The 25031-nt window shown below is 39.0% G+C and overlaps 1 protein-coding gene across 3 annotated transcripts in view; it reads left to right on the top strand.

Annotated features, from left to right (window-relative positions):
• The first annotated feature begins 4157 nt into the window (after window positions 1–4157).
• arhgef18b (rho/rac guanine nucleotide exchange factor (GEF) 18b) overlaps window positions 4158–25031 on the top strand; it is a 47999-nt gene continuing 27125 nt past the window's right edge. The window contains exons 1-10 of one of the 3 annotated variants that reach the window (XM_008407956.3): window positions 4158–4254; window positions 10763–10911; window positions 11660–12276; window positions 12883–13030; window positions 15999–16125; window positions 16217–16274; window positions 16728–16772; window positions 17182–17259; window positions 18750–18858; window positions 19164–19350. In XM_008407956.3, coding sequence (XP_008406178.1) covers window positions 12161–12276; window positions 12883–13030; window positions 15999–16125; window positions 16217–16274; window positions 16728–16772; window positions 17182–17259; window positions 18750–18858; window positions 19164–19350 — 868 coding nt within the window. In that variant the 5' untranslated portion in view covers window positions 4158–4254; window positions 10763–10911; window positions 11660–12160. Of the gene's footprint in view, window positions 4255–4311; window positions 5257–10762; window positions 10912–11659; window positions 12277–12882; window positions 13031–15998; window positions 16126–16216; window positions 16275–16727; window positions 16773–17181; window positions 17260–18749; window positions 18859–19163; window positions 19351–25031 lie in introns of those variants that run through there. The other 2 variants (XM_008407954.3, XM_008407955.3) reach the window with 2 other exon arrangements.

Raw genomic sequence — 25031 nt, 5'->3', positions numbered from 1 at the left:
CTTCTGCTTCCTCCAGAAGTTTTTGCTTTATGAATCTGCACACCTGACTCTTGTTCAGTGATGATCTGTCTGTGTGTGACTGGGTCGTCTTCCGTTGTCTCTGATCTTGTGAGTATGAAATGATGACAGATTATTTGTCCCTTTTAATGACGCCTCATTCGGTTTTTGTAGTTCCTCTCAGACATTCCTTTCATCCAGATATTGAGGTTTTGATCAAGTTTTCTTTGATGAAGTGAAATAATCTGATTCAATATGAATTCCGTATGAATGAATTGCTATGACTAATGTGTCTCAACACGTTTTACGTCATTTGAAAGAAGTTATGGTGAAAGTCAACTTGAGATGATGCATTGAGGTTATAAATAAAGCAGCTCTAATTACGCTCTGTTTGTGGAGACAATAAAAATTAAACTTAAAACCAGATCTTCACATGAATTGCATAAAAATGTTAATAACCAGCATTCCAGAAATACACAACAGTACTATTAAGGGTAATTTAAAAATTATGAAAACATTTGTAAGTTATTGGAGTGCTATTATTCCCGTTTTTATAGTACTTCAGAACTTTGACCCCAGCCAAGCTTTTAATGTTAAGAGTTGTGTGCATTACTTTCCTCCTTTTCATCTATATTGGGAATGTGATCAAAATACTTGATGTTCAGACTCCTCGCCCAGTCTGAGATATTTTCCTAAAAAGAACGGGGTAATATCAGCACAACGCTGGTAGAGACGCTTCAAACACCGGCCTGCAGGTTTTAGATGTTTCCCTTCTTTAACACAGCTGATTTAGATTATTGCTGTTTAGGAAAAGTCTGTTCCTCAGCCAAAAATTGAAGTCAGGTGTGCTGAAGCAGTAACAACTAAAACACATGGGGCAGTGTGCTTTGAGGATCAGGGTCGGGAGAAAATGGTCTAAAAAAAAAAGAGCTTGCAGCTGGACTTGTGTCGAAAATGGTCAAACAAAGGAAGTTGATTACTATTCCACAAAGATGTTTGGATTATTATTTTACATATAGGTGAAAATCATAAATGTTCCTTCTATTTCATAGTTAAGTGTTGGTGTTGGCCTTTCAGGTGAAACTCAAATAACAAATGTTGGAAATAAAACCAAGCAGGATCCAGTGTGAACAGTTCACTCAGTTATAGAACAACTTAAGTAGGTAAAAACTATTTATTTGAGTGTTTTTCTTCAAAAGAAGTTTAATCTTATACAGCTTCTGAATGAAATATAATAATGCACATTTATTGATGTTTCCACCCAGGCTTCAGCAAATATCTTTTGCTTTTTTAATAGTTAGACTTCATGACTCAAGATGTTTGTTATTCTGATGCACCAGATTCAACAGAATAAACCCCTAGATGACCCATATGACCCCGTTCAGCCCAAACCTGTTAATAACTCGATTATTTTGGTGAAATTCAGAATGAAACTGAGTCTGCGAATGATGACTGTCAATGTGGGAGTTTTACCAGGGCAAAGTGGCTGACAATGGGAGGAGCTGCTACATTGAGTCATTGATAAACTTTTTATACTCAATCTTTTGACATCAAAATCAAGGGGGGAAAAAAAACAAACAAGTTGGAATTATTTGAGTTCTGAAAATGCATTGTCCTTAATTGTAAAATTCAAACATTTTGATATATGCACTAAAATGACACTGTAACGTTTACAGTGTGAAACAACTAGATATTCATGTAACATAAAGTAATCGATAACAGCTACATAAGAGACTGAAACGTTCTTGTGAATAATTGTACAAGGAGAAGACATTCAAAGCAACGAACTGCTCAGGTCTGACTACTATACTGAAGTCTCCATAAACCTCAGATTGAATCACAGCATGCTCTTGAACTGTTGATGTAATTATCTGTACAATCAGAAAGAGACTGCACAAACCTAACGTTCATGGAAGATGTTCAATATTTACTCTTAAGGAAAACATAAAGTCCAGACTGATGTTTGCTAGACAGAACAAAGAATGTTTGGACATATAAGTTCATCCTGCACATCTGCCATTTGTTTTTTTTGGGGGTGGGGGGTTTGGGGGGTTGCTTTGAGTGGCAGGATGTGCCCACCTCACCATCATAAAAGCCACCATGAAATCTGTCGTATATCAGAGGGTAATCACCCAAAACAAAACAGTGACTCCGCCAAAGACTGGCTGAGAATTAAGAAATGGAAAGTCCTAAGCAGAGTCAAATCCAAGATTGTGATCTTATCGAGATGCTGTGAGGTGATTTGTGCGATGTAGATTCAAGAAACCCCTCAAACATCTGAGGAGTGAGGAAAAGCCTTCCAGCTTCTGTTCCAGCTGGTACTCTACTTCACCTAGTCCTCAAAGGCCGGTGTGTTGCAGCATCTAGATCGGTCTGTGCTTCAGCACAACTGAATCACATACCTGATTTATTATTATTATGGACTCTATAGGACTTGACTACAGGCTGTAGAACGACTTAAACCGTTTGATTTAGGTAGATCGGACCCGGGAAGATCTGCCTAAATTAAACAGCTCTCCATCATATTAATAAGTTCAATACAGATTGTGTGATCTCCAGATTTTTTTATTGGTTTGAAAAACTCCTCAGTCTAAACGCGTCTCAACGTAGAGATGCAATATAAACCGCACATATCCAACTCTCCACATTGACGCAAGTGTTGCTCAAACTTTGCAGTAGTGACTCATTAGTAAGATTACTTCATCTCAAAATGTGCTATGCAGACACTGTGTCTGTACTGACGATTACAGACTCACTTCGGCATGCTGAATGCTTGAAGTAGCTCCAGCTGATGCTAGCCTGACCGACTTTTTGATTTATTTATTTTTTTCTGATATGTCCATTCGGTGCGCTGATAAACTGTAAACTTTCCTGACCAGATGGTCAGCCAATAAGTAAGTGTGGGAAAAAATGAAATGAAACTTTGACATTATTACAAAACTAACCTGAATGGTGTGACTAATTAAGCTTTTCTTTACAACCTTCACCACAGTTTACAGACATTACAAAAAACTGAGGCACAACAGAAGTGAACCATATTTAATTTCTGTGACAGGACTCACAGGCCAGTAATCATGAAACAATTCCTTTACTAAAGAACAATAAATTAAGGGATAACTAATTTATTGTGTCATCTAAGTTGAAATGTCAATATATATAACTCCATGTAATTCAAAAGAAATATTCATGGAGGCATTTAAAAAAAAAAAACTTTGATATGAAACTAGTGATAACAATATTGAGGATCCTATAATTTATTTTGAAAAAAAAAAAAAAAAACTTTTTCCTTAATTTATGCACTTTTCTGAAGTTTTAAGTTTACCCCAATTTTAAACTACTTTTAATATTTATTTGTTACTTTTTAATTTATCCAATCTTTGCAAGTAAACTCGGTCATCAAGTCTCAAAGGTTATTTTGGCTCCAAGTTCTTCGAGCTATTTAGGCATAGAGAGATTTTATTTTTGCTCTTTCAGTGAAATTAAATCTCAAAGGTGATTTGCATATTTAGTAGGAATAGATGATGAGCTAAAGGATGAACTTTTAGATCTGTGGGGGATTTCTGTTTTCCCATTTGATAAAAGCCTTTTTGACCTTTTAAACCGTGTTCCTCTTCTCTGGATATTTTTTTTAAGCAGGTATCTTTTTTCAAAGCGTGCTCTCAGGATCATTCATATACAAGAACTGCGACAAAATAAATTTGAGCTGATTCCTTGTAAAGCCAGTCATTCTGATCAAAGCATGTAGTTTTTAAAGTAACAAAACCAAAGTGAGTGTTTTAATCAGTTTCTAAGGACTCTGCAAGTTTGCATGAAGCCACAAAATGTGACGGCGAGTGAGAGAATCCTGCAACCCGGAGCATCAAGAGTATTGCAAGTAAGTCTTTCCTGTGAGTGTGACGTTTTGTTTAAACATTGATGAAGCCGTTTGAGTTGTCGTGCACACTCAGAAGAGAGGTTTAGTGGCAACACTACACCTGGTTTTCTGCATAGTCTGTCTTTTGACCTGCAGAGCAGCGTTGTGGGCTGCTATTTAGAGTGTCAGCTGCCATCACTTGTTTCACAGCTGTAGTGATGTGTGAAACTGTACGTCTGAGCTGCACAGAATGAGAGGGGAAAAGAGGAAGCAGTTGGTTGTCTTTTTACTCTCAGTCTGAGAACCAGAGGAACACACTCGCACTCAAACTCGAAGGATCTTAGTCCTCTTTACCGGAGCTTTTTTTTTTTCCATCCTTAAGGACAAGAACAGTTTCCCCCAATGTGAGTAGAGACTGGTTCTTTTTAGCAGAAACTTCTGCTGGTTCTCAAGTAAAATCCTCCTCAGTAACAGCTTGTTTTTTTTTGTGCTGAATGCTCTGTGTGAAACAGTTTTGTTCTAATCCACCTCCAAACATGGCAGTGGTGTCTATGTCGTCCGTCTTTGTGCCTGTGTTCTATTTTCTCAAATGCAAAACACTCGGGGAAGTTGTGAACTATATGCACTGCGATCTACTTCATTGTGGCTCCAGTTGTGCTAAGATTAAACCGAAACTGATGCACAAATAGACAAACTGTGTCCTTTTTTTGTGTACAGTAAGTCCCTTAAAACATTTATAATTATTTCAGAGCAGACGCGTTGGCGTGTTCTTCTGTGAGTCAAAAAGAAACAGTTTCATTGCTCTGTTGCTGTCATTGCGTCCACTTCCTTCTCTTTTTTTTTTTTGTATCTGCCCTGTTTCCCAAAACCAGGCACATATGTGAGCCGCTCTGGTGGAGTAAGAAGCGCCATTTTAATAATTTAACTTGCGTCTAAATATCTGGTGAACGTTTACGCATTTCCCCCTTTTTTTTGTTTGTTTTTTATTCTCTCTGCTGTTGGCTATAATTCTAATTATAATAACCAGCATTTATTTTGTCTAAATTGTTTCATATACTTTTATGCTGATTAAAAAAAAAAACTAAAGGAAGAAAAAGAGCAGCAGATGACAGTTTTTAGGAATTCTCACTTGCGTTTTTCAACTCCAGTACTCCCACTATCGTTTCTGCTTGAACATTTTTTTGCTGTGCAGTTCTTCTGTGTTGCTGCTGGAGGTAATCCCCAGCCTTCTGACTCCCCTCCCTCCACTCAGCTTCCCTCCTCCTCTCACTGGGTGCCACAGCACCAGTGTGATCAAACTCCAGTTCAAGCTGGCCTCTGCTCTGCTCCCATGGCTGACTCTCCTCTTAACCACTCCTGGCCGTCTTTCTCCAAGCTCTGGATGAAGAGGTGGTCCTTCAAGAGAGGTAATCTTGCTTCCAGGTTCAGCTTTAGTGTCAAGCCGTCTGTGACCCACCTGAGCCAGTGGAAACCGTCTCGCTTTCCTCCTCTGAGCCCCATTCAGTTCTTTTAACATGACATGCTGTTTGCCATTGTGACCTGATTGTGGTTTGCGGTGAATGACGGTTGGAGTCTTTCGGATCAAAGTTGGTGAAAGAGTGAAGAGTGCATTTTGTTGAACTGCGAGAGCGCCGAAATGCGTTGTTCAGTCAAAACAGAAACTGTGATTATTCGTCTGTGAAGTGCCACCTTGTGTCTGCCGAGCTGCGTTTGACCTTTTGTGGTCAACGTCCAAGGTGCTCTGCAACGCACGCAGCAGCCCGTTTTCTTCTCTAAACCCGACGAGCGCTGCTGATCGTGCTTCCCTTTCACTTCTGTGCAGCTTGGCACTTTCAAACGGCACCGAATTTTCTGATCAAAAAGATGAGGACGGTTGTTTTTGATGTGCGCTTCACGCTCTGATCTGACACCTCTGTTTTTTGGGGGGGTTTTTTTATCTGCAAGCAGCATCCGTCGTGCACCACGAGAAATGAACCTCGCTTCTATTTAACTCGTGTTGGTCACCACAACCTAAAACTCTTTCATGCTGTCCCAGAAAGGGCAGTCTAAAAACATGCTTGTTGTGACTGCTGCCTTGACATCTGGGGCTTTGTTTTTGTCTCGTCAGAATGACCCGAACTGAAAGCTGTCACCATTTGTGAACCATACATCTGTGGGAAACGGCTCATGTGCAGCCTGACTAAATTAAATCACCTGATCGTGGCCTGGGTTCCTCTTGTGATTGTCGTGATTATCATGTAGTGCTCAATAGCATTGAACTGTGTGGGTAAACATGTGCTTTTATTTCCTTCCACATATTTTGTTGAACATCCCCTTTAAGGAAGAAAAGGACATCAAAATATGGTGGTTTTTGATGAAGTGCAGGAGGCGATGTAGGTATTTTATTCTGCTAAAAGATCTCGTGTTTATTTCTGTAGATTTTGATGATTACGGCTTACAGATGAACAAAGCTCAAAACTAAGTCCCCCCCGCCCAAAAAATGAAATATTTCATAAGACTGATTAAAAAAAGTATGTTTAACACATATATGTTCTGTTACAGTCATGGTGTGGCCCTCATAATCATGGGGAAGACTGCAGGCTCTACAGAGAGCTTTATCCATGTACTTTATTGGAAAGTTGAGCGGAAGGAAAAAGTGTGGTACAGATTCAAGAGGATTATAAAAAAAAAGTCAGCTTAGAGTTAGGAAGAGATTCGCAAGGCATGGACTGAGGCCAGAGTCGGTGAAGAGTCACAACAAGAAGACGTCTTGGGTCACAGCTGTTGCAGCTGTTTGTTTTTAGCCACTTCTAAACCAGAGAGAATATCAGAAGCTAAAAGAAAGAGGCGATGGACTATTGCTCAGTACTCTTTTCAGATGAAGGTGAATTTTGCCTTTTAGTTGCAAACCAAGATTTCAGAGTCTGGAGGAAGAGTGGAGCGGCTGCGGCACAGAGCTCAGTTTTATTTAGTCACTGATTCTCTGTTAAAATAACACGAATTGAATTTAAAATGAATAATGTCATCTGTTAGTGTTGGCACGCTGTGTGTTAGGAAGTCAGACGTCATCAGGTCACTTCATACTTCCCTCTACTGACGAGTTTTATGAAGATGATGAATCTATTTTTTTTTCTACTTGCCCACACCACTAAAGCGCCGTTATGTGCTTTATTTTACTATAAAGAGGAAGATGACCCAGGGGGATCACCTCCCTGCCACGCTGCAATGATGCAGTAATTCGTGCGAAACAAACCCCAACTAAATATTAACCACAGACACTGAACATTTGTTTTTAGTAGTGGTGCATTTCTGAAATATATAATTTTCTATTGGCTTAATGTAATCTTTAATTTAATGTTGGGGTTTAATTGACTAAAGTCATAATCATGAAACTCTTGAAATATACCAGACTGAGTGCATTAAATCAATTCACTGAGTTTCATATTTTCAATTTAATTACTGATGTAAATGAACTTTTCAATTATATTCTAATTAATATTCTAATATTCTAAATTTGCTAAGATGCATATGTCTAAATCCAAAAATAAATAATTTTGCAAATTTCAAATTTATAATGACTCAACATATGTTGGCAGAAATTGGAGTTGTTTATTGCTTACAGATTCCCGTTTAAACAACTTTTATTTCAACACGATACATGATGAATGCCTTGTTTACCGAACACACAGCTCAGTGGCTATGAATAAAAGCAGCTGTGTTAAGTTTTATGCCGAGTCTATTTCTTTCAAGTCTACTTGAACTAGTTCTTCATGCACACTTTCAAGCATATAAAGCATCAAGTTCCTTGCAGTGCATTTCACATGTTGACATTTTTACCCGTTTTTAATCGGGGTTTTTTTTGCTGCAGAGTGAGACCTCCCCTTTTCACGGGGAGCCAAACTCTGAAAAACAACCTGAGTCTGATTTTTTTTTTTTTTTTTTTTTTTTTTTAAAGCATTTTAAACCTGAGTGTATGTGTGCACACACAGCCGTGCACTGATGTTTCATTGTTTTGTCATGTCTGAGAAGAAATGAAAGGCCAACCATAAAAGGCCACAGTGACTCTGCAGCCCAGCATTGAGCGGCTGCTGCAGAGTCTCCTCTGAGTTTACACTTAACACAAGAAGGATTTGGACACAGGCTAATTCTCCCTCCGGGGAGGACGCTGCCACCCCTGCTGCCTCGGCCGATGATTTAGTAATATGGAGAACTGTATCTACAGTGTGTGTGTTTACACAGGAGCATCTCTGGCTGTCAGGAGGAAGACCACAGTGGATTCTGCAAGTCGATAACAAAACAGGGTGCGAGACTCGGCCTGTTGTTTTGCTACGTGAGCTTAGGAATCAAAATAAATAATTTGGTGCATAGAACAAACGATTCTTTGTAGCTTTTGTTTAGTTTTTTTTCTTTGTATGAGGGTACAGGGGCGCCCAGAAAACCTGGAACTTCTTTGTAAGACTTTGGTTTGATTTGTTAGTCTGGAAATCAGTCTCGTCACCCGGTGTCGGTTTTGTATGTTTTGTAAATTTGTGTTTTGGTTTGGTGTTCCTATGTCTTGGTTTTTATGTTCTGTTTGGCCTCCGTTTTTTTTGGACTGTTTATTTGGTTCAGCCACTCTTTCACTGGTAGCTTCAGCCTCTCACTCACAGCTGCAGCAAATCCGTTTTGTACTCTCCGCCCTGCTTATGGCATTACAACCCCAAACTTTGCCATGTTTTAGTGGGATTTTATTTGATAGACCAACACAATGCATTGTATCGAGGGTAAATAATTTGTGTTTTCTCCAAATTGTCTACTATGTAAAAATTATAATAACAAAAAATAGAAACATTGCAAGTATTCTGTTTTAAGGCTAACAAATTTAGACTCAAGCACCAGATGAAGCTGTGAAAATGATTTGTCTAACTTTAGATTTTTTCTAAGGAATTTAAGTGCCAAGTTATGTTTTGATGCCGCTGTCATCCCCTTGTGACATATTTTGTGAGTCAACTGCTGGCAAAACAAGTTTAAAATGAATTAAAACGTGACATAAACGGGCATTAAGTGTTACAAATCCAAAATAGTTTCACAATTGTCAGATATTTCAAAACTTGAATGATTAAGTTGGGGTAATGATTCTGTCTTGGCTTATGGAGCATTTCACAGGCTCTTTGACAATAATTCACTCAAAAAGCTTTGAGTAAATGAACAAGAGCAGACTGTAAGGGTGACTCTCTAATATCATTTAGAAAAACGTAAATTTGTCAAGCCGCCATTTCTTATCGTTGATCTGACTAGAATGCAAAGCTGAATAAAATAATTGAAGTCCCACATCTCACTTCATTTAGAAAACATCTTGAAATGTGTCCCCTGGGTAGCCAAAAATGTCAACATGATTATATTTAAACATTCATGATTAGACTTCATGGTCTTTTCTTTAACTTGTAAGAGTTATTTATAGACATATAATGTTGTTCTTGTTGTTTTTATTGTGTATTGAAGGCATGGTGTCCATTTTACAGAGCAATCAAGTAACTATATCCGAATCAGGGGTTTCTCAAACATGTGTGGAAGAATCAAAACAGCCGTCCAATTTTTGATGAGGGAAAAACATTATAACATGACATAAAGTTTAAAACAGTAACTTTACCCTTTAAGGTTGTACGCACAAGGTTTTAGAGACGTATGATGTGTTCTCAAGTTTAGATCTCTGCTGATTTTAACAGGTTTATTAAGATTATTAATAGATGTTATGATTGAGGAAAGATGTGGTGGTCCTAAAGTTACTTGTGGTTTGACACCATGTGTGGTGGTGTTTGCTAAGTTCACAGTGGTTGATTGTTATTACAAGGCAAGCTGAATTTTTATAAAGAAACCATCTGACCAGTTGGTGCACCCTGACGCTCGTTGCATCAAGACGAGTAAAGCTACTGCTGCAGTAAAGACAGATAATATGTTTCAGTACAGACGGACTTATGGTGACTCATAAATATTAATAGTTTTTCACATGTAGTCAAAAAGATTCTGTGAGTTTAATTGTGATTTTATGGAACAGGCAAACACAAAGTGGTTTGGTAGGTGGAAGATAATAAAATAAAAATTCAAATAAAAATATAAAATCGTTTTATGCATTGGTGTTCAACTATTTAACTGTCACTTTAATCACAGTCCAGCAGGTCAAAAGGGAAAATCGTTGGTGACCAATACTTCAGAGGACTGTGAAGAATACTTGACAGATTAAAAGTATTCTTTTAATCTAAGAAGATTACTTTTAATCTTGACAGATTAAAAGTATTCTGACTGAATGACTCATTCACTCTTCTTTAAGACTGAATGATGGTCTTAAAGAAGAGTGAGGAATGTCTTTTGAAATCTGGATAATGCAATCAGCTGCAATATAGATCTCCCTCCTCAGATTGGCTGAAACCCGTGATACAATGCAACAGGATTACACACTCACATGTCTGCTTTGATCAATGTCAAAAACTGACCTTTTTTGTCCTCTGCAAATGATTTGTAGAGGCGACTTTAATATAATTTATGCTTTGCACACAGTGATCCATTATTTACCACAGACTTCTTAAACTGCAGAGCAAAGGAATACAATCGAGCTCTCCACCACCACTGACATGTAAAATAACACTGACCCCCTGAGAAGTTGCTATTGGTGACGGTGGTTTGCGGCATCATGTGAATCGAGGAATCTGTTTATGTAATGGAAATGTAAAGGAGCTTTCAACAAGAGCCTGGAGTGGGGTCTGCAGCGGGGCGTTTCATCCATCATGCACAGCACAGTCCAGACTGATTACACAGGTGCTGCGTGATTGATGCATTCAGCAAGCCGTTTGCCTTTCCTCCGGCTCCTTATCTCTCTAGAGAGCCGTTGACTGTGCTGTACCTTTAGAGAAACGTTTGTTTTCAACAAAAAAAAAAATCAATGCCTTTGTTGTCCAGCATCTGAGTGCAAGCCATGTAGCCGGTCCTGTGGGAATCCCAGTACACAGCTCAGCGTCCAGGCACCCAGTGGGAAAGGATCTTCCTCCTCACTACCACCGGCCTCCATCACAGAGGATGTATTCGGGGACAACACCAGTGATGATCAGGTAAAGAGTCTCTAATCTCGAAGTTTCTCTGGCTCATACAAGTTTTCTAAGTTCCAGAAACTGAAGTGGTGATCTGCTAACTTTGCAAACTTGTGCTTGCTGCATTTTGCTCAGTGTCCTGTTCACAAAGCAGATGCCACTAATGACATACTGGTGCAAGCATGTGCTTTGAGTGCAGGAGGGATGAGCAGTTTGCCTTCATGCTGGATGGCAGCTATGTTTCATATGCTCTCTGGATATGACTCAATGCGGCAGACACCAAAACAACAGCATGGCATCCTTAAAAGAGCTCGATATCACAATCAGAATCACTTTATTGCTATTTCCAGTACACAAATTCACAGGCTATGTAATTGAGTTGATAAAAAGCAAAATAAATAATATCTCTGTATCAGACGGCAAAATGAATGAGCTTTAATCAGGGAAAAGGTTCATAGCAACTCTACAGTGGCAACCTAGATGTAGGAATCATTAGTTTATCATTTTTTCTTCTTTATAAAAAATGTGAGGAATAAAGCTGGTATAAAAAAAAACATCTATAAGTAGTCCTATTTAAAGTTTTCAAAAGGCTCAGTAATGCTGTGGAAGGTGACTTCCTTACCAAAATTGAGCTTTTTTTTGCTCTCTACATAGAAAAAGTAATGATTAACGTCACCCTGAACACACCGTCCACACAGTGAAACATTGCATTCATTTGTTCTCCTCTTTCACATTGTTTTGTCTCCTTCCTCTCTTTGCGATCGTCCAGGATGCATCCTCGGTGGTCAGTGACTACGACTGTCCCTGTGTGGACGCGGGCAGCAGCCTAGAGGACCTGCAGGGTCTCAGTTCCTCCCTCAGGGACTCGGAGTACTTCAAAGACCTGCAGGGAGAGTCGCCGGCCTCACAGGCTGCGGGGTCAAAAGACACCTCTGCACTCCCAGAGAGCAACGCACGGCAAACCGATAACTTACAGGAGCCTGTAAACACAAACAGTCAGACCAAAAACCAACCCACAGCTCTGACCACAGACTTCCTACAGGTCAATGCAACATCATTTCCTTCCTTTGAGCAATTTGCAGATGAACCTCCCTCTGACTCTGCTGCCCAGCTCAGCCCAAAGACGCTGCCAGGTTGTGTCGCCGACGTCGATGACTTCACTGCCTCTACGTTCAGCCTGAACTGGACAGTTAATCTAAATGGACTGCTGAAATCCTTGGAAACAGTGAAAGCGGTTGATGAACTGGACGACGTAAAGCACCAGGGCAAAATGGAGCTAGATGGAGAGCCAGACATGGACAGCTTTCCGATTTTGGTCAGATCCATGTCAACGTCTCGGAGGCACAGCTGGGGGGTTCCTCTGTCGCCCCTCAACTCTGGCAGGAGGTAAGACGAGCAATAGGTGGTAGAAAAAGTTCACCTTAATAAGTCATTGCAAACTAATCCGTGATCCGAGTATGAATTGAACTCAGATGTGAGCATTAATTCTACATGGGGATTTCTCTGACAGTTTAGGCCAGAGATCAGCAAACTTTAAAACCCACAGAACTATTTTCACTCTCATGTCTGTGTATTATTTATCCAGCACTGCAAAAGCTACAAATGGACGGATGATTAACTTCAGAAATACTGACTGTAAAAATGTGCTTAAATGGTAAAAACTATTTTATTTATGTTATTGGCTGTGAGGGGAAAACAAATAATGAATTTGCGTCATCCTGTTGTGAAAACTGTGTAGAAACGGTTTAAAAATAGAAATATTGAGCAATACTGCAGAAGGAACTATTTGTAATCGCTGTTGGTTTACCAGCCACTGCTGACGTCCTAAAGAGCCACATGCAGGCCTCCGTTTTAGTCCATGGCAGCATTTTTTTATGGCGTCATTTCAGGAAAAGTGAAATAGTATATTTTATTTAAAAATATGCAGAGAGCCTCATTAAAATTTCTAACCGCTCTATTTGACATTTTGTGTTTGCTTCGCTGTGCTCTCAGACTGAGTCTGGACACCGCAGCCATAGACAGCGATGAAGATGGAGATGATGATGACGAGCAACAGAGCAGTCTTTTCCAGTCCTCCCAGCAGCAGTCTGACAGCTTCTCAGCAGGAGCCGGAGATGAGCCAGATGGTTTCAGTTTGAGGGTAAACAGCCACTCTGCTACCAACCAAAAGACTTTTATTAACACTTCTCAGGCCTCTTCGTGACAGTGTCGAGTGAGAATTTCAGTAAAATGTCCACATCCTAAAGGATCACTACAAATTGCTTGATTCACTTCAAGTTTAGCCTCTTTCATGTTTTAGACATGAGTTTTAGTAACATTCCAGTTTCACCTACAGACTTTTAAAATAGCATCATCCCATCATTTGCCGTTGCAGCAGCTTCAAATCTTCATGGGAGGGTTTACACGAGGTTTAGGAACGTGTTACTTTTGCGAGGTCAGACACGGATGTTGGGCGAGAAGGCCTGGCTTGCAGTCTCTGTTACACAGGTGGAGGGAAGGGCGCTGTGCAGAACTGTGATGCAGCTGCTAGACACTGAATCTGCCGACACACCAGCTGAGTTTCTAATAATCATAAAATTGCACAAACTGAAATTACAAAAATAAGTTTGCTTAATCTAGACACATGTCTCGATAAAAAGTTTTTGTGCTATGATAAGGTGGTTTTTCAACCGTATCGAAATACTTTTATGTCTTTTTCCATCACATGATGTAAAAACACATCATATTATCAACAACCGGATGTTACTACTGGCAAAAAGGACGAAGAAGGTGACAGGAAGAAGAAGGACGATGACGGTTCGCTTTTATTTTTTTCGGACAATGTGCAGCTGGCTCCACCAGAGCTCTCACAAGATTGAACAGTTCATAGCAAGTTGTCTGTCTGTTATTCAAACATGTTGAATTCATAGTTCCTCGATAAAATCACCAACTACAGTTTTCCCAAAACACAGCGCATGTAGCCGCTTCCCACTCCAATGCCTGACACCAACATCTACTTTGATGGCTGATCGATGATGAGTGCTGGTGCTAATTATGACTATATTATATAACTGTTTACATCCGTTATTGCCATAATTTCTAATGATTTATTACGTGAAAAAACTAATTCCTGTCTGATTTTAATTTAATTTCCTATTTAATGGAAACACCGCAAGTGTGAAATTGTGTTGTTTTTTTTCCACATTAGCAGAATATAGACAAAGATTTGCGCACATTTGTAATTGCAACACGTCTAGTGTCGATATAGGCACCAAAATTGACCCAAAATGGACTGATGGTCTGTTTTGTATGGCGCAATGTAGTGATTTGATGGAAATGTCATGAGTGAGACATGAGATGAGTCACAGTAGCAAAGTAAAACACATCCACTTTCGGGAATATACAAAACAAAATCTTTCACTCGCAAAAAAACAACAACATTCTTGGTAGGATCTAAGAAGTACATAAACAAATGAAAAGAATGAAAAAACAATCTGGTTCGAGCAGCTTTCTGTTTACTGTCGGTTTGTCTCGCGTTTACATTGGCGGATCATGTTGGATCCTGTGTGTCCTGTAAAAATCTGGTTGGAGTGTGAAAAGTTGGATGTGTTTTGGGTTTTAATTGAGTCTAATGCCCACAGTGGAGGTCTGCTGCTATTGACTCTCCAAACTTTTGGATGGTCTGGAAGACAGAAACAGATGAGTGACATGATTGGATGGGAACCAGGAAGTAAACAGAAATGATGGAGTTTACCAGGAGTGTGGGAGACACAGAGTCTCAGAATCCAGTTCAGACAGGAGATCCAGATTATGAAAAGATTGGCCTTGAGAGACAGAGATGTTTGCAGAGAGCTGAGAGATTATATATAACATGCACAATCCAATAACCCATCATCTGCAGGTCATGGCAGAAAGTTAAGAAATTGTGACAGAAGTACTCAAAAGCAGTGGTGCCAAGCATGTGAGAGAGAAGAGGCTGTGAATATTGTCAAAGGCGTTTCAGCAATTTTACAATGACTGAAACAAAATTAAGTATTTTTCTAAACAAGCTGCTGTTTCCTAATTACAAAATATGACCATCTGTTTTAGAGAAATCTATAAAATGACAGAATGTGGAAAAAGAAACAGAGTGTGAATACTTTGTGATGGCACTGTAACGGCACTTTGAGAAATACAATCTTCAAATTTCTTTTAGTTTGAAAAATAATGATTAGATGATTAGATTTTTATTTCAAAATAAAATCTCAGCACTTCTTTACGATATAAAGAAACAAAACTGAAACTACTATCATCATCATCTCTGAAAATAGTTTTTTTTTGTTCATTTTTATGTCTGGAAAAGTCTCCTGGGCGGCTTAAATGCAGAGTGGAGCGCTTTTCCTTATGTGATCATTTGTAGAGTAGTACGACTGAAAGAGACACATTACTTTGCAAAAATAAATAAAAGCATGGACTTTATGCTCTTTATGGTGTTTTTTGTGAGTTTTTGGGTATTTTTTAATATATTTTATCAGTTTCATTAAATCTTAAAGGGTCAATCATTCAAAGATCCATGTGCCATTACAGGATTTTATTCAGCAGTTCACTGAAAGAGATCATCTAGCATCTTGCACATCTTACACATTGCAATTGCAACTTAATAAAAGGTAATAGACCCTGTGCTTTCGGAGCCTCCAGCTTTCTGGCTCGTAATCTGGCATCCTGTCTTAAATTACCTTTCAAAGCTCACTTGGCCTTTGTTAATTGCCAGGCATTGTTATAAATGAATTCTTGTTTTAGTGGCTTGTTCCTCAATTTAAAGCTTTTCCATAAAACCCTTCCTTGTGATAAAACGTATTATATGCACTTTTTAAGAGAAAAGAGGAAAAAGGGATGAATGGAACACTGGATTTAATACCAAATAAGTCCACAGTTAGAGGGAAATGATTCATTTGGAGCATTGTGCCAAACTACAGAGAGCTTCCTCACTACAGAGCCCAAAAACGACTAAATACTCTGCAGATCAGCAGCTAATAAAGGCCACTGTAAGCACAATTAATCTCAATACAGTACCTGCTGTAAACTGGGAAGTGGATGTAAAACAGATCAGATGTGCATTCAACGCCCATGCCCACTTATTCCTCTTTCAGGTCACCGGTGGACCAGGCAGGCAGCTGTACTCTCGATCGGACATCCTTGCCACCGATGAATATTCCCGAGCGGCGCACATTTCCCGCGTCGTGCAGACCTCCAAACAGGCCGCCAGGGCAGCAGGAGGTGGGGGGCAAAAACACATGCTTTCTTCATGTGTAGTTGATCCATGCTTCACCTCTTTTCACGGTAGATGTATTTGACCTTTTCTCTGCAGTGGCAGAGGAGTTTGACCCAGAAGAAAACCTGCACTCATCAGAGGGACAAAGCCATATGTAAGTGCAACAACGCAACTGAATACCTTTCCAAGAATATAATTCTGTCGAAGTGCTGTAACAGTATGAGTTTAATGAAGCTTGAAGGAGTGGAAGACGCTGCAACTCTTGAGCGGTTCATGCAGATTCTGCTCTGTAGTTGTAAATAGCCTGTTACGGTTACCTAACTCCCACATAACAAAGGGGCTTTCCCCATTCTCCCCTGACATTTCTGCTCCATATCAAACGTCTGCAGTTTCCCCCTCCCACAGCTCGCTTTCCTTCAGCTGCCAAGATGGCCCCTTTGCTGACTGACTGTGTCTGTATGTAATAAATGGTTGTACTCCAGTGATTTTATGGATGCGGCAGATGAAGGAGGATTGTCCTTCACTTTACGGTTTCACAGTCAGTTCCCAGCAGACTGGTTCTTCCCTCTCCCCCCTCCACTCAGTGTCAGTGTTTTATTTGTCTTAGGCTGATGGTACAGAAAGTTCTGCAGGAGCTAAAGCTGTACTATGGGTAAGTAAACAGGAGAGGGAGGCCTGCACGCTTTAGCTGCTGTTCTAATGAAGACTGTGGCAGCAGAGTTTGGGTCTTCACCAGGGAGTGTTTACAAATTACACTATTTGTGTATGCATGATTTTTGCACATGGGGTTGCATGTGTCTGTCCTGGTCACTGTCACAAACGGTACGTCACCGTGGCTGGGAAGGATCTGCAGAGCACAGAAAGTGAGATGATTGGCTCCTAAAAGTTCACGGCAATATAAATCAAGCTCGTGCTGTCGGTCTGTGCTTGTTTTTCTTGTTCTTATAAACTCTGGCTTTGACATGCTCATCCTTTACGGTCATTTGAGGTTTATATTTGGACCTGCGTTCTGCTTAAATGGATTCTCTCGCTGCATGAAGTTTTCTAACTGTCCTTCACAGAGCGAAGCACAGAAACAACAGCAGTCCAGACACCAAGGATTCAGGAAGTGTCACTTGGTACGAGTTCCTCTCCAATGCGTAAGTGCAACAGTTTACCATTGCACATTCAGCAATGACAGTGTATCTTTCTTTCCAAGCGATGCCTGTTACTGAATATATTTTCAAATATCGCATGTTGCAAATTTCGTGGATGCAAAGTTTGTAATAAATAGATACTTAAAACTTTTTGTCCAACATTATATTGATCATTTAAACTTCTCCCCTTTTTTGAACACTTTCAAGCAAACAGATAGAAATACATTAAAAAATGCAACATATAATTAAGGCCCAAATTATTCTCACCCATGGCAGATTTAGGTTTGAAATTATTTTCATTGAACTAAGAAATTTGTTCTATCTTTATTGGCTGGGCCACTCCATTTATAATTTTTGTTTCGTTTTGTTTGCCGTTGTTGTCATTTCCCTAGTTACACCACTTCCTGTCTTCTTGTTTTCTCTGTCCTTGACATATTAGTCTTTTTTTATAATTGTTGTAAACGTTCAAATTTTCTGCCTGAGCCAGATATGGCCTGCTGCAACATTAATTTAAGAAAGTAAACTGTGCAACTCTTTGAACACCCTACATCAGGGGTGTCCAAAGTGGGTCCTCGAGGACCGGCAACCTGCATGTTTTAGTTCTCTCCTTGGTTTAACGTACCTGGATCAAATAATGGCTCGTTATTTGAAGGCCTAAGGAGAACATTGACATGCTGAAAAGGTTGTTACTACCACCAGGGAGAGAACTAAAACATGCAGGATGCCGGCTCTCGAGGACCGACTTTGGGCACCCCTGCCCTACATGGTCTAGTAGGGCAATTCTGCCACTGACATAGCAAGGCAACCAGTCCCATCATACTTCTTATCTAGATTATGAGAACAGAATATGCACAGAAAAATGTAATATAAATAATCAACAGCAATTTTAACTTTAGCTTGCAAGAACTCTTAAAATGAAAAACAGGGTCAGTAAGACTGACAAAAAGCCACAAAAGTTCGATCGAAACCAAGACAAATTTTCAAAAGCACAACGAAGTACTTTTGTTGTGAAGCACTTTGGTCAGCTGGGGTTGTTCTAAATGTGCTACGTAAATAAACTTTGACTTGACTTCACTTGCGTGCCAAAGGCATTTTGCAGAAAGCACAGAAAAAAATAATCTACAGCATGTGAATTCAGTTAACCACAAAAGGTTTCAGCCATTACTGTATAATATGCCAAAAGCCTGCGGTTTTAATTATTTTGCGATCTGTAACAATAAAAGATGGAAAACATTTGAGATTTGTCTCAGAATAATTACAACTCTCTGCAGCATGTGAATTCAGATTAATTCAGATGATCTTAGGAAAAGGGTATTTATAAATTCCACCCTCATAAATAATTTACGTAGAAAAAATAGACTTAAAGGTATGAAACATATTAATTTAATGTTTAGTTAATCAAATGAAACACCTTGAAAACAAAAATCTCATGCAGGTTAAGAGATTTTTGGCTTATTTTGATTTGTACACGGGATGCTTTCTTCTTTCTCCAGGAACGAGGGAGAGGAAGACAGAGCAGAGAAGGTTGAGAAAGGAACAAAGGTGAAAAGGACCCTCAGCTCCCTGAGGAGCAGGGTGACGGGCTCCTTCAATAAAGATAAGGTAAACAACGCCACAGATGAGTGGTGCATGACCTGCATTGGTCTTAATGCATCAACATATTCCAGAAAGTCAGTTTTATTTGTTGTCCAGCAGCTCAGTTTATGAAACCAAATCCTGACATGTAAACACTTTACTTGTATGCATGTGGCACTCACAATACTTTAATCTTCTTACACAAACCCTATTATATATCCTGACACGCGGCCGCGCAAAACGCGCAGCGATGAAGGAGAACACAGCATTTGCATTTAAAAACCCGCCCTGTGTGTTTGCTTCTCTTTTTTTTCTTTTTTTTTTCTCTCCAGGGTAAGAACCGAGAAAAAGAGCTGCAGAGGGAGAGGGCGAAGGAGAGAGACAAAGAGAAAGAGAAAGTGTGCAGGACCCGCAGCAGCAGCAACGGGCATCATTTAGTGCCAGGCTCCTTCTCCAGCTCCGCCACCTGCTCGCTGTGCAGCAAGAGTCTGCTGAAAAAGCATGGAATGCAGTGCATGAGTGAGTAACACCGCAGTCACAGATGTACATGCGCCCACGCTTGCTCACCGCCTCACACAAGTGCGCAGGTGCTACGCTCACACACAACCTCGCATCCAATTATAGCTCTGCTGCATGCATGCTCATTTACCTATGTAGTGGTGTGTTGGGGGCACACGGAAAAAAAACTGCCGAGCACGTGGGCACACCCACCACAAACTGCCTGAAATGTTTTACACTAAACCACTCAGCCATAACTTAATGAGCAATGGGTGTTAAAGTGCTCAGCCTGGTGTTTTTTTATTTTTTTATTAAAGAAATGCACACATGCAGATGTCATTATGACATTTGCACCCTAAAACCCTTTTGAGACTGTAGAGTCACTCTCTTCAGCTGGACCGCAGAGGGGCTGACTGCAAACAATCAGCCTAAAACTGAAGAGATAGTATATGAGGGCTTCACCTAAACTACACCCTTTTCATAGTTAAATATTGGTATTTTATCTTTTTTATAATAGGTAAATCTCAAATCTAACAGCCCGTTGAGTGGTTAATATGACTCAAATGGGGGTAAATAAAAGTTATTTCAGTTCATTTACTACTTGCATACAATATTAATTATCTAAAAAAATAAGAAATGAAAGTATAATAGCCCGGGATAAAACAACTGAAAACGAAAACTAACATTCAGTCATATTTTCTGTGGTTCTTTAAAATATTTTTAACATTCAGGCAACCAGGACTGCATGAGAAACATTTACATCATCAACATAGAGGTGAAGAAATATGTTCACAATATTCTGACCCAAATTATTAATGTAAAGTGCAAAAAGTACTGGGCCTAATACAGTCCTGAGAGACACCATTTGGGACATAATGAATTCTATGGAAATAAACCCAGTACTACCCAGTCCATATCCCACAGAACCAGGAAGGTACATTAATGGCATGCTAAATTGGTTAATCAATTTAGATAAAACCAGATAAATTGGTTTTTGTCCTGAGTGGGCAAAGTTAAATTAGTGGCAAATTGGTGACCTGCTCATAGTAATGCCTTTTAATTTTGCGTTATGGTGGAGTGGATGCGTAATTTATCACACTAACCCTTTCTTCTAACTTTCTGCTAAACAAATCTCTTGAGTACAATCTTTTCTTTTTTAACTTGTAAATTATTTCTTACCTAAAGTTTCTGAGCGTTGCTCACCCTTTTTTCCTGGCTTTTAGACTTCACAGGTGATTTCTGGGTTCGGTCTGTCTCACCTTTAGACGTTGGAACATATAATAACAGCTTCAAGGCAGTGTCGCAAAGATGTACCACATTTCAATCAACAGAGTCCTGCTTCTTAAAGAAGAAATTTATACTACAGGGAAACAGAAAGCCCTAGATTATTACTTAAAAATCATTGGAAATTTAAGATAAACTTAAAAAGTAGATTTAAAAAAAAAATACTTGAGTTGCTGTTATTTTCATATAAGATTTATGAGATATTTACAAATCTGTGACTTGAAATAATAGTTCCTTAATGATCAAAGACTACATGTTAAAGGTTTTTCAAATTTTTTTTATTTTTCTTTTTAAGTTTAACATGATAATACTCCACTGTTATTATTTTAAGATTTTTCACACAACTTTAAAAAGGATGCCAATAAACAATTATCTGAATCTAAATATTTTATATATTCTCTTAAAAAGTAATATTTCTTAAATCCCAAAAGACACTGTGATCACTTCTGCCTCTTGTCTAAAGAATTTACTGGAAGTGCAACTGGCTTCTCATAAAACACGAGGTTTACTGGCTTAATTTCACATCACTTAATATGAACCGAGAAACTGGATTTTTTCCCCTTAACTTTATTAAGCAGGTGCTTGTGGAGAGGTAGCTGTTCTGCACTCTTGTTTCTGTTATGCCTGGAATTAAATGTTTACCTTGTAACTTCTGCTGGTTGCAATATTTCCAAGATATGCATAAGTCCCACAGCGTGGTGTAATGAATTATTGTTTTCAGCCGAGTGTTTATTAAACAAATGTGTTCTGGCATATTTCACAAGGCGCAGGAAAATCACACAGGCGATGGAAGCTATTAGTTATTTTGGCATTAAAAAAGAAAGCATATCCCGTTGATGCATTTGTCCATTAATCAGACATTACTGCTGAGTGTGATGGTGTTAAAAAATTAATGCTGGAACACACACGCAGGCGTGAGAAAACAAGTGAGTGTCCCTTTAATTTGAAGCGAGCCCTGTGGGGATTCAGCCTGTGGAATGTGTGGTTTGTGTGCCAGAGATTGTTCCCAGTGGATGCACTAAAACTGGACAAAACCAACAATAACTTGGGACACTTGCTGCTGTCGGCTCCGTTTGGAGGATGTGATTCGCTGAGTTTAAACTTTTTTGTCGGATGCTGCTGATTTGGACCAACGCGAGTGTATCTGGAGCGGAGCAGCTGCCGCAGCGGGATCAGGTGGATGAAGTCCCGTTGTTTCCTCTTAGCGGACCTTCTAACACATCCTACCGCTTTGGTGCTAACAGGCTAACAGCTAATCACAGCCAACTTAACACTATATGTTGCATCTGTTTGTCGCACTGTGTAATGTTTGGGTTGTACAAGTGTCTGGGCAAGAATTGTACATCTTTAATCTTTTTCTGCAACTTGATGTGTGAAGAACGCCACTAAATTAGATCCTTAGTTAAGTCTTTCCTGGTTAGCGATTAGCAAAGTAACGCTAGCGTCTTAGCTGCGCCTTTATTTGAAAAACAAGGTTAGTTGGGTGATTTGTTGGTTTTAATTGGCTTATGCTGAACAAATAACGCTGGGAAAACCTTGCGTATGAAAGCAAGTGTATGTTCCACAACTTCTTTATAACTTTGAGTTATAAAAACCGTCTCGGGAGACTACAATTGATGCTGCTTATTGACTTTAGGAGAGGCTCAACAGGTGACTGCTAACTTGGCTAATGTTAGCTTTCTGATGACTTCTGTTAATTTTCCAGCAGTCAGCTGGTGAAATGTACAACTAGTTCAGACGGAGACTCTTTTTGGACAGAAAATGTGACTATTATCCATTTTTGAAAAGTATTTTCCTAGTGTACGTGTGAGGAAAAACATGGAAAACCCTTAAAAACATTTGTTTCCAACTTTAAATCTCCACAATGTTCACTACGAGATGAATCTGTCAGAAATGGATGATACACGGGAGGAATTAGGATATTGTGCTTTCTGGGCTACAGCCTGCTTTCGTGTTGGTAAAGACTTTAATACACTTGAAAAATCATTATGAAAAAATATGATTACGTGTGTAGACTATAAATTAGGAAAGTTGTGGTTTCTTAATAAGATTCTGATAACTTTGTGACCTTATTTAGATTTAAACGTGATTTATATTTACCCAACATTTTTAAAGATATTGGTTGACATATTTCAATATTTGTTCTTTTGAAAGATGTTATTTGTTTCTTTAGTAAATGTAAAAAATGCTATTCACTTTGCCTTTCTAATAGGCCTTCATAGAGCCACAACATTAAGCTTCTTACTGTAAAAATTAGTGTATATATCTTTGTATTTACTGTTTAAAAATTGAAAACGGTGTGGTATAAAACTAAATATTCAGCCTGATTAATTTTTTTAAAAGTAACGCTTATTAATAATTTCTGAAATCAAATTAGGGATGGTTCAGTTTTATCATGCTGTTACTTTTTCAATTTAGATCAATTTGAAAATGTGTATAAGGTTAAAACCTTTTGTGCAACTTTACCTCTTTTTTTTTTTTAAGTGGACAGTTATGTTCTATTGCTCATATGTAAAATAACTTTATTTTTAACATTTAGCTATAAAAAACACTGAGTAACAGGTTACTTAAAAAAGGCGTACTCTTCAGATATGTCAAAATTTTGTCTAACCAAAGATTAGGATTTGCTTTGTGTTTTTAAGTGGCAAAATTTGTAGCAAAATAATAATTGCAATATCTGGGAAGAAAGAAAAAAAAACGCTCACTAATGGTAACATTTCCAAGAGACTTGGGATGTCATAACAAATTATCTAATTTGAGAGAGCAACAGCATGTTAATTAACATTCTGAGAATCTCCAGCAGATTATTTTCTATTCCTGATAGAATCTAAGCCAATTAAACGTGAACCAACAAAAGTCAACATCAAGACACTAACTTATGCTATTTAGTTGATTGTCAAAGTTTTGTTTGTCACTTGTTACCTGTCATCCACTGCAGTTCATACTGGGAGTTTACAAATTTCCATCTCTTTAAAAGCTTTGGTTGAAAACATCTTTAAGCATTTCATTTGTCTGGCTGTTCAGGGTTGTTAGGTCTACATGAGACTGAATTTAACTTGCAAATAATATTTGCCAGTGATTCTTCTGATTAAAAAGACATGCCGACTGTGACACTTGCACCACAGTTTGAGAACCATTGTGTTTGTTCAAATTAAGGCTTGTCAACAGTTTTGTAACAAACTCTGTCATGATTATGAAATTTCATTTAAATGTATCTTTGCGCGTTTAGGTTTTTGTGATTTCTCCAGACAGGCGATGTCCTCTGAGGCTTAATTAGCCTGAGGCAACAGGAATGTCGCTGGCGGAGGGGAGACTGTTTGGTCTATCCCATTACATCTCAGCCGTTTTGCTCTCTAGCCGTAGACATCGATAGACTTGCCTCTCTCCCTCTCCCTGTTTATGACTGGGTCACATGGTGTTAATTGTGCTTGGCAGGTCTGCCGGGGCCAAACAGCCCAATCCACTGACTCCTAGTCTCACCCACCTCATCCTATTAGCACACGCTTTCTCCGCGTGTTACTTTTTATTAGCTTGCCAAGTTTCCTAGATGTGGAAAGTTTAATATTTTGACTACTACAAGGTTTTTCTCACATCAACTGATTAACTGTTTGGTCTGTATTGAGCTGTTTAATTCTACACTGCTCAAAAAAATAAAGGGAACACTTAAACAACACAAAATAACTCCAAGTAAATCAAACTTCTGTAAAATCAAACTGTCCACTTAGGAAGCAACACTGATTGACAACGGGGACCCTCGTCGGGTCAATCAGTGTTGCTTCCTAAGTGGACAGTTTGATTTCACAGAAGTTTGATTTACTTGCAGTTATATTGTGTTGTTTAAGTGTTCCCTTTATTTTTTTGAGCAGTGTATTAGTTTAGCAAAGCCATTATTTTCAGAGGCGGGAGTAGGTGCTAAATGGGACTTTTTGCTTGGACGTAGGACTGAAACTAATATCTAAGGCAACTTCTTCTTACAGTATGCTCTTCTAAAATGTCTACCGTGTTTTCAGTAAAGTATGCAGTCATATTTTCAACTCCGTCCTTTAGCCAGCCCACGTTTAGCTTGAATGCACCACTTCCCTTTCGGGCTTAGAGGTAACTTGTGGTTAAAGTATGTAGTTCGCAGGTCGGCCAGCCATCTTTATTTAGTGAGATATATTACCACTAGTGAAGTTTAGTTTTGCTCTAATAGTTAATTTATTTTAAGCTGTTCCTGTTTCCCCAGGTTACATCATTGGTTGGCTTTTCAGGAAGGAAAATACCTTCTTTCGCTCTCAAAGGCACACATGCCGAAAATCACAGGCAGCCAGTGGCATCACTTTTTGTTTGGCTACTCTGTTACATTCACATGGTGAATGGATTGTGTTAGAAATATTTGAACCAAACTGAAGCTTGAGTGTGCAGTTGAAGCAATGTCC

This window comes from Poecilia reticulata, chromosome 4, assembly GCF_904066995.2.
Source record: "Poecilia reticulata chromosome 4, P_reticulata-male-v2, whole genome shotgun sequence".
NCBI lineage: Eukaryota > Metazoa > Chordata > Actinopteri > Cyprinodontiformes > Poeciliidae > Poecilia > Poecilia reticulata.
The sequence above is the reverse complement of the archived record's forward strand: the minus strand, read 5'-3'. Positions and strand labels throughout refer to the sequence as shown.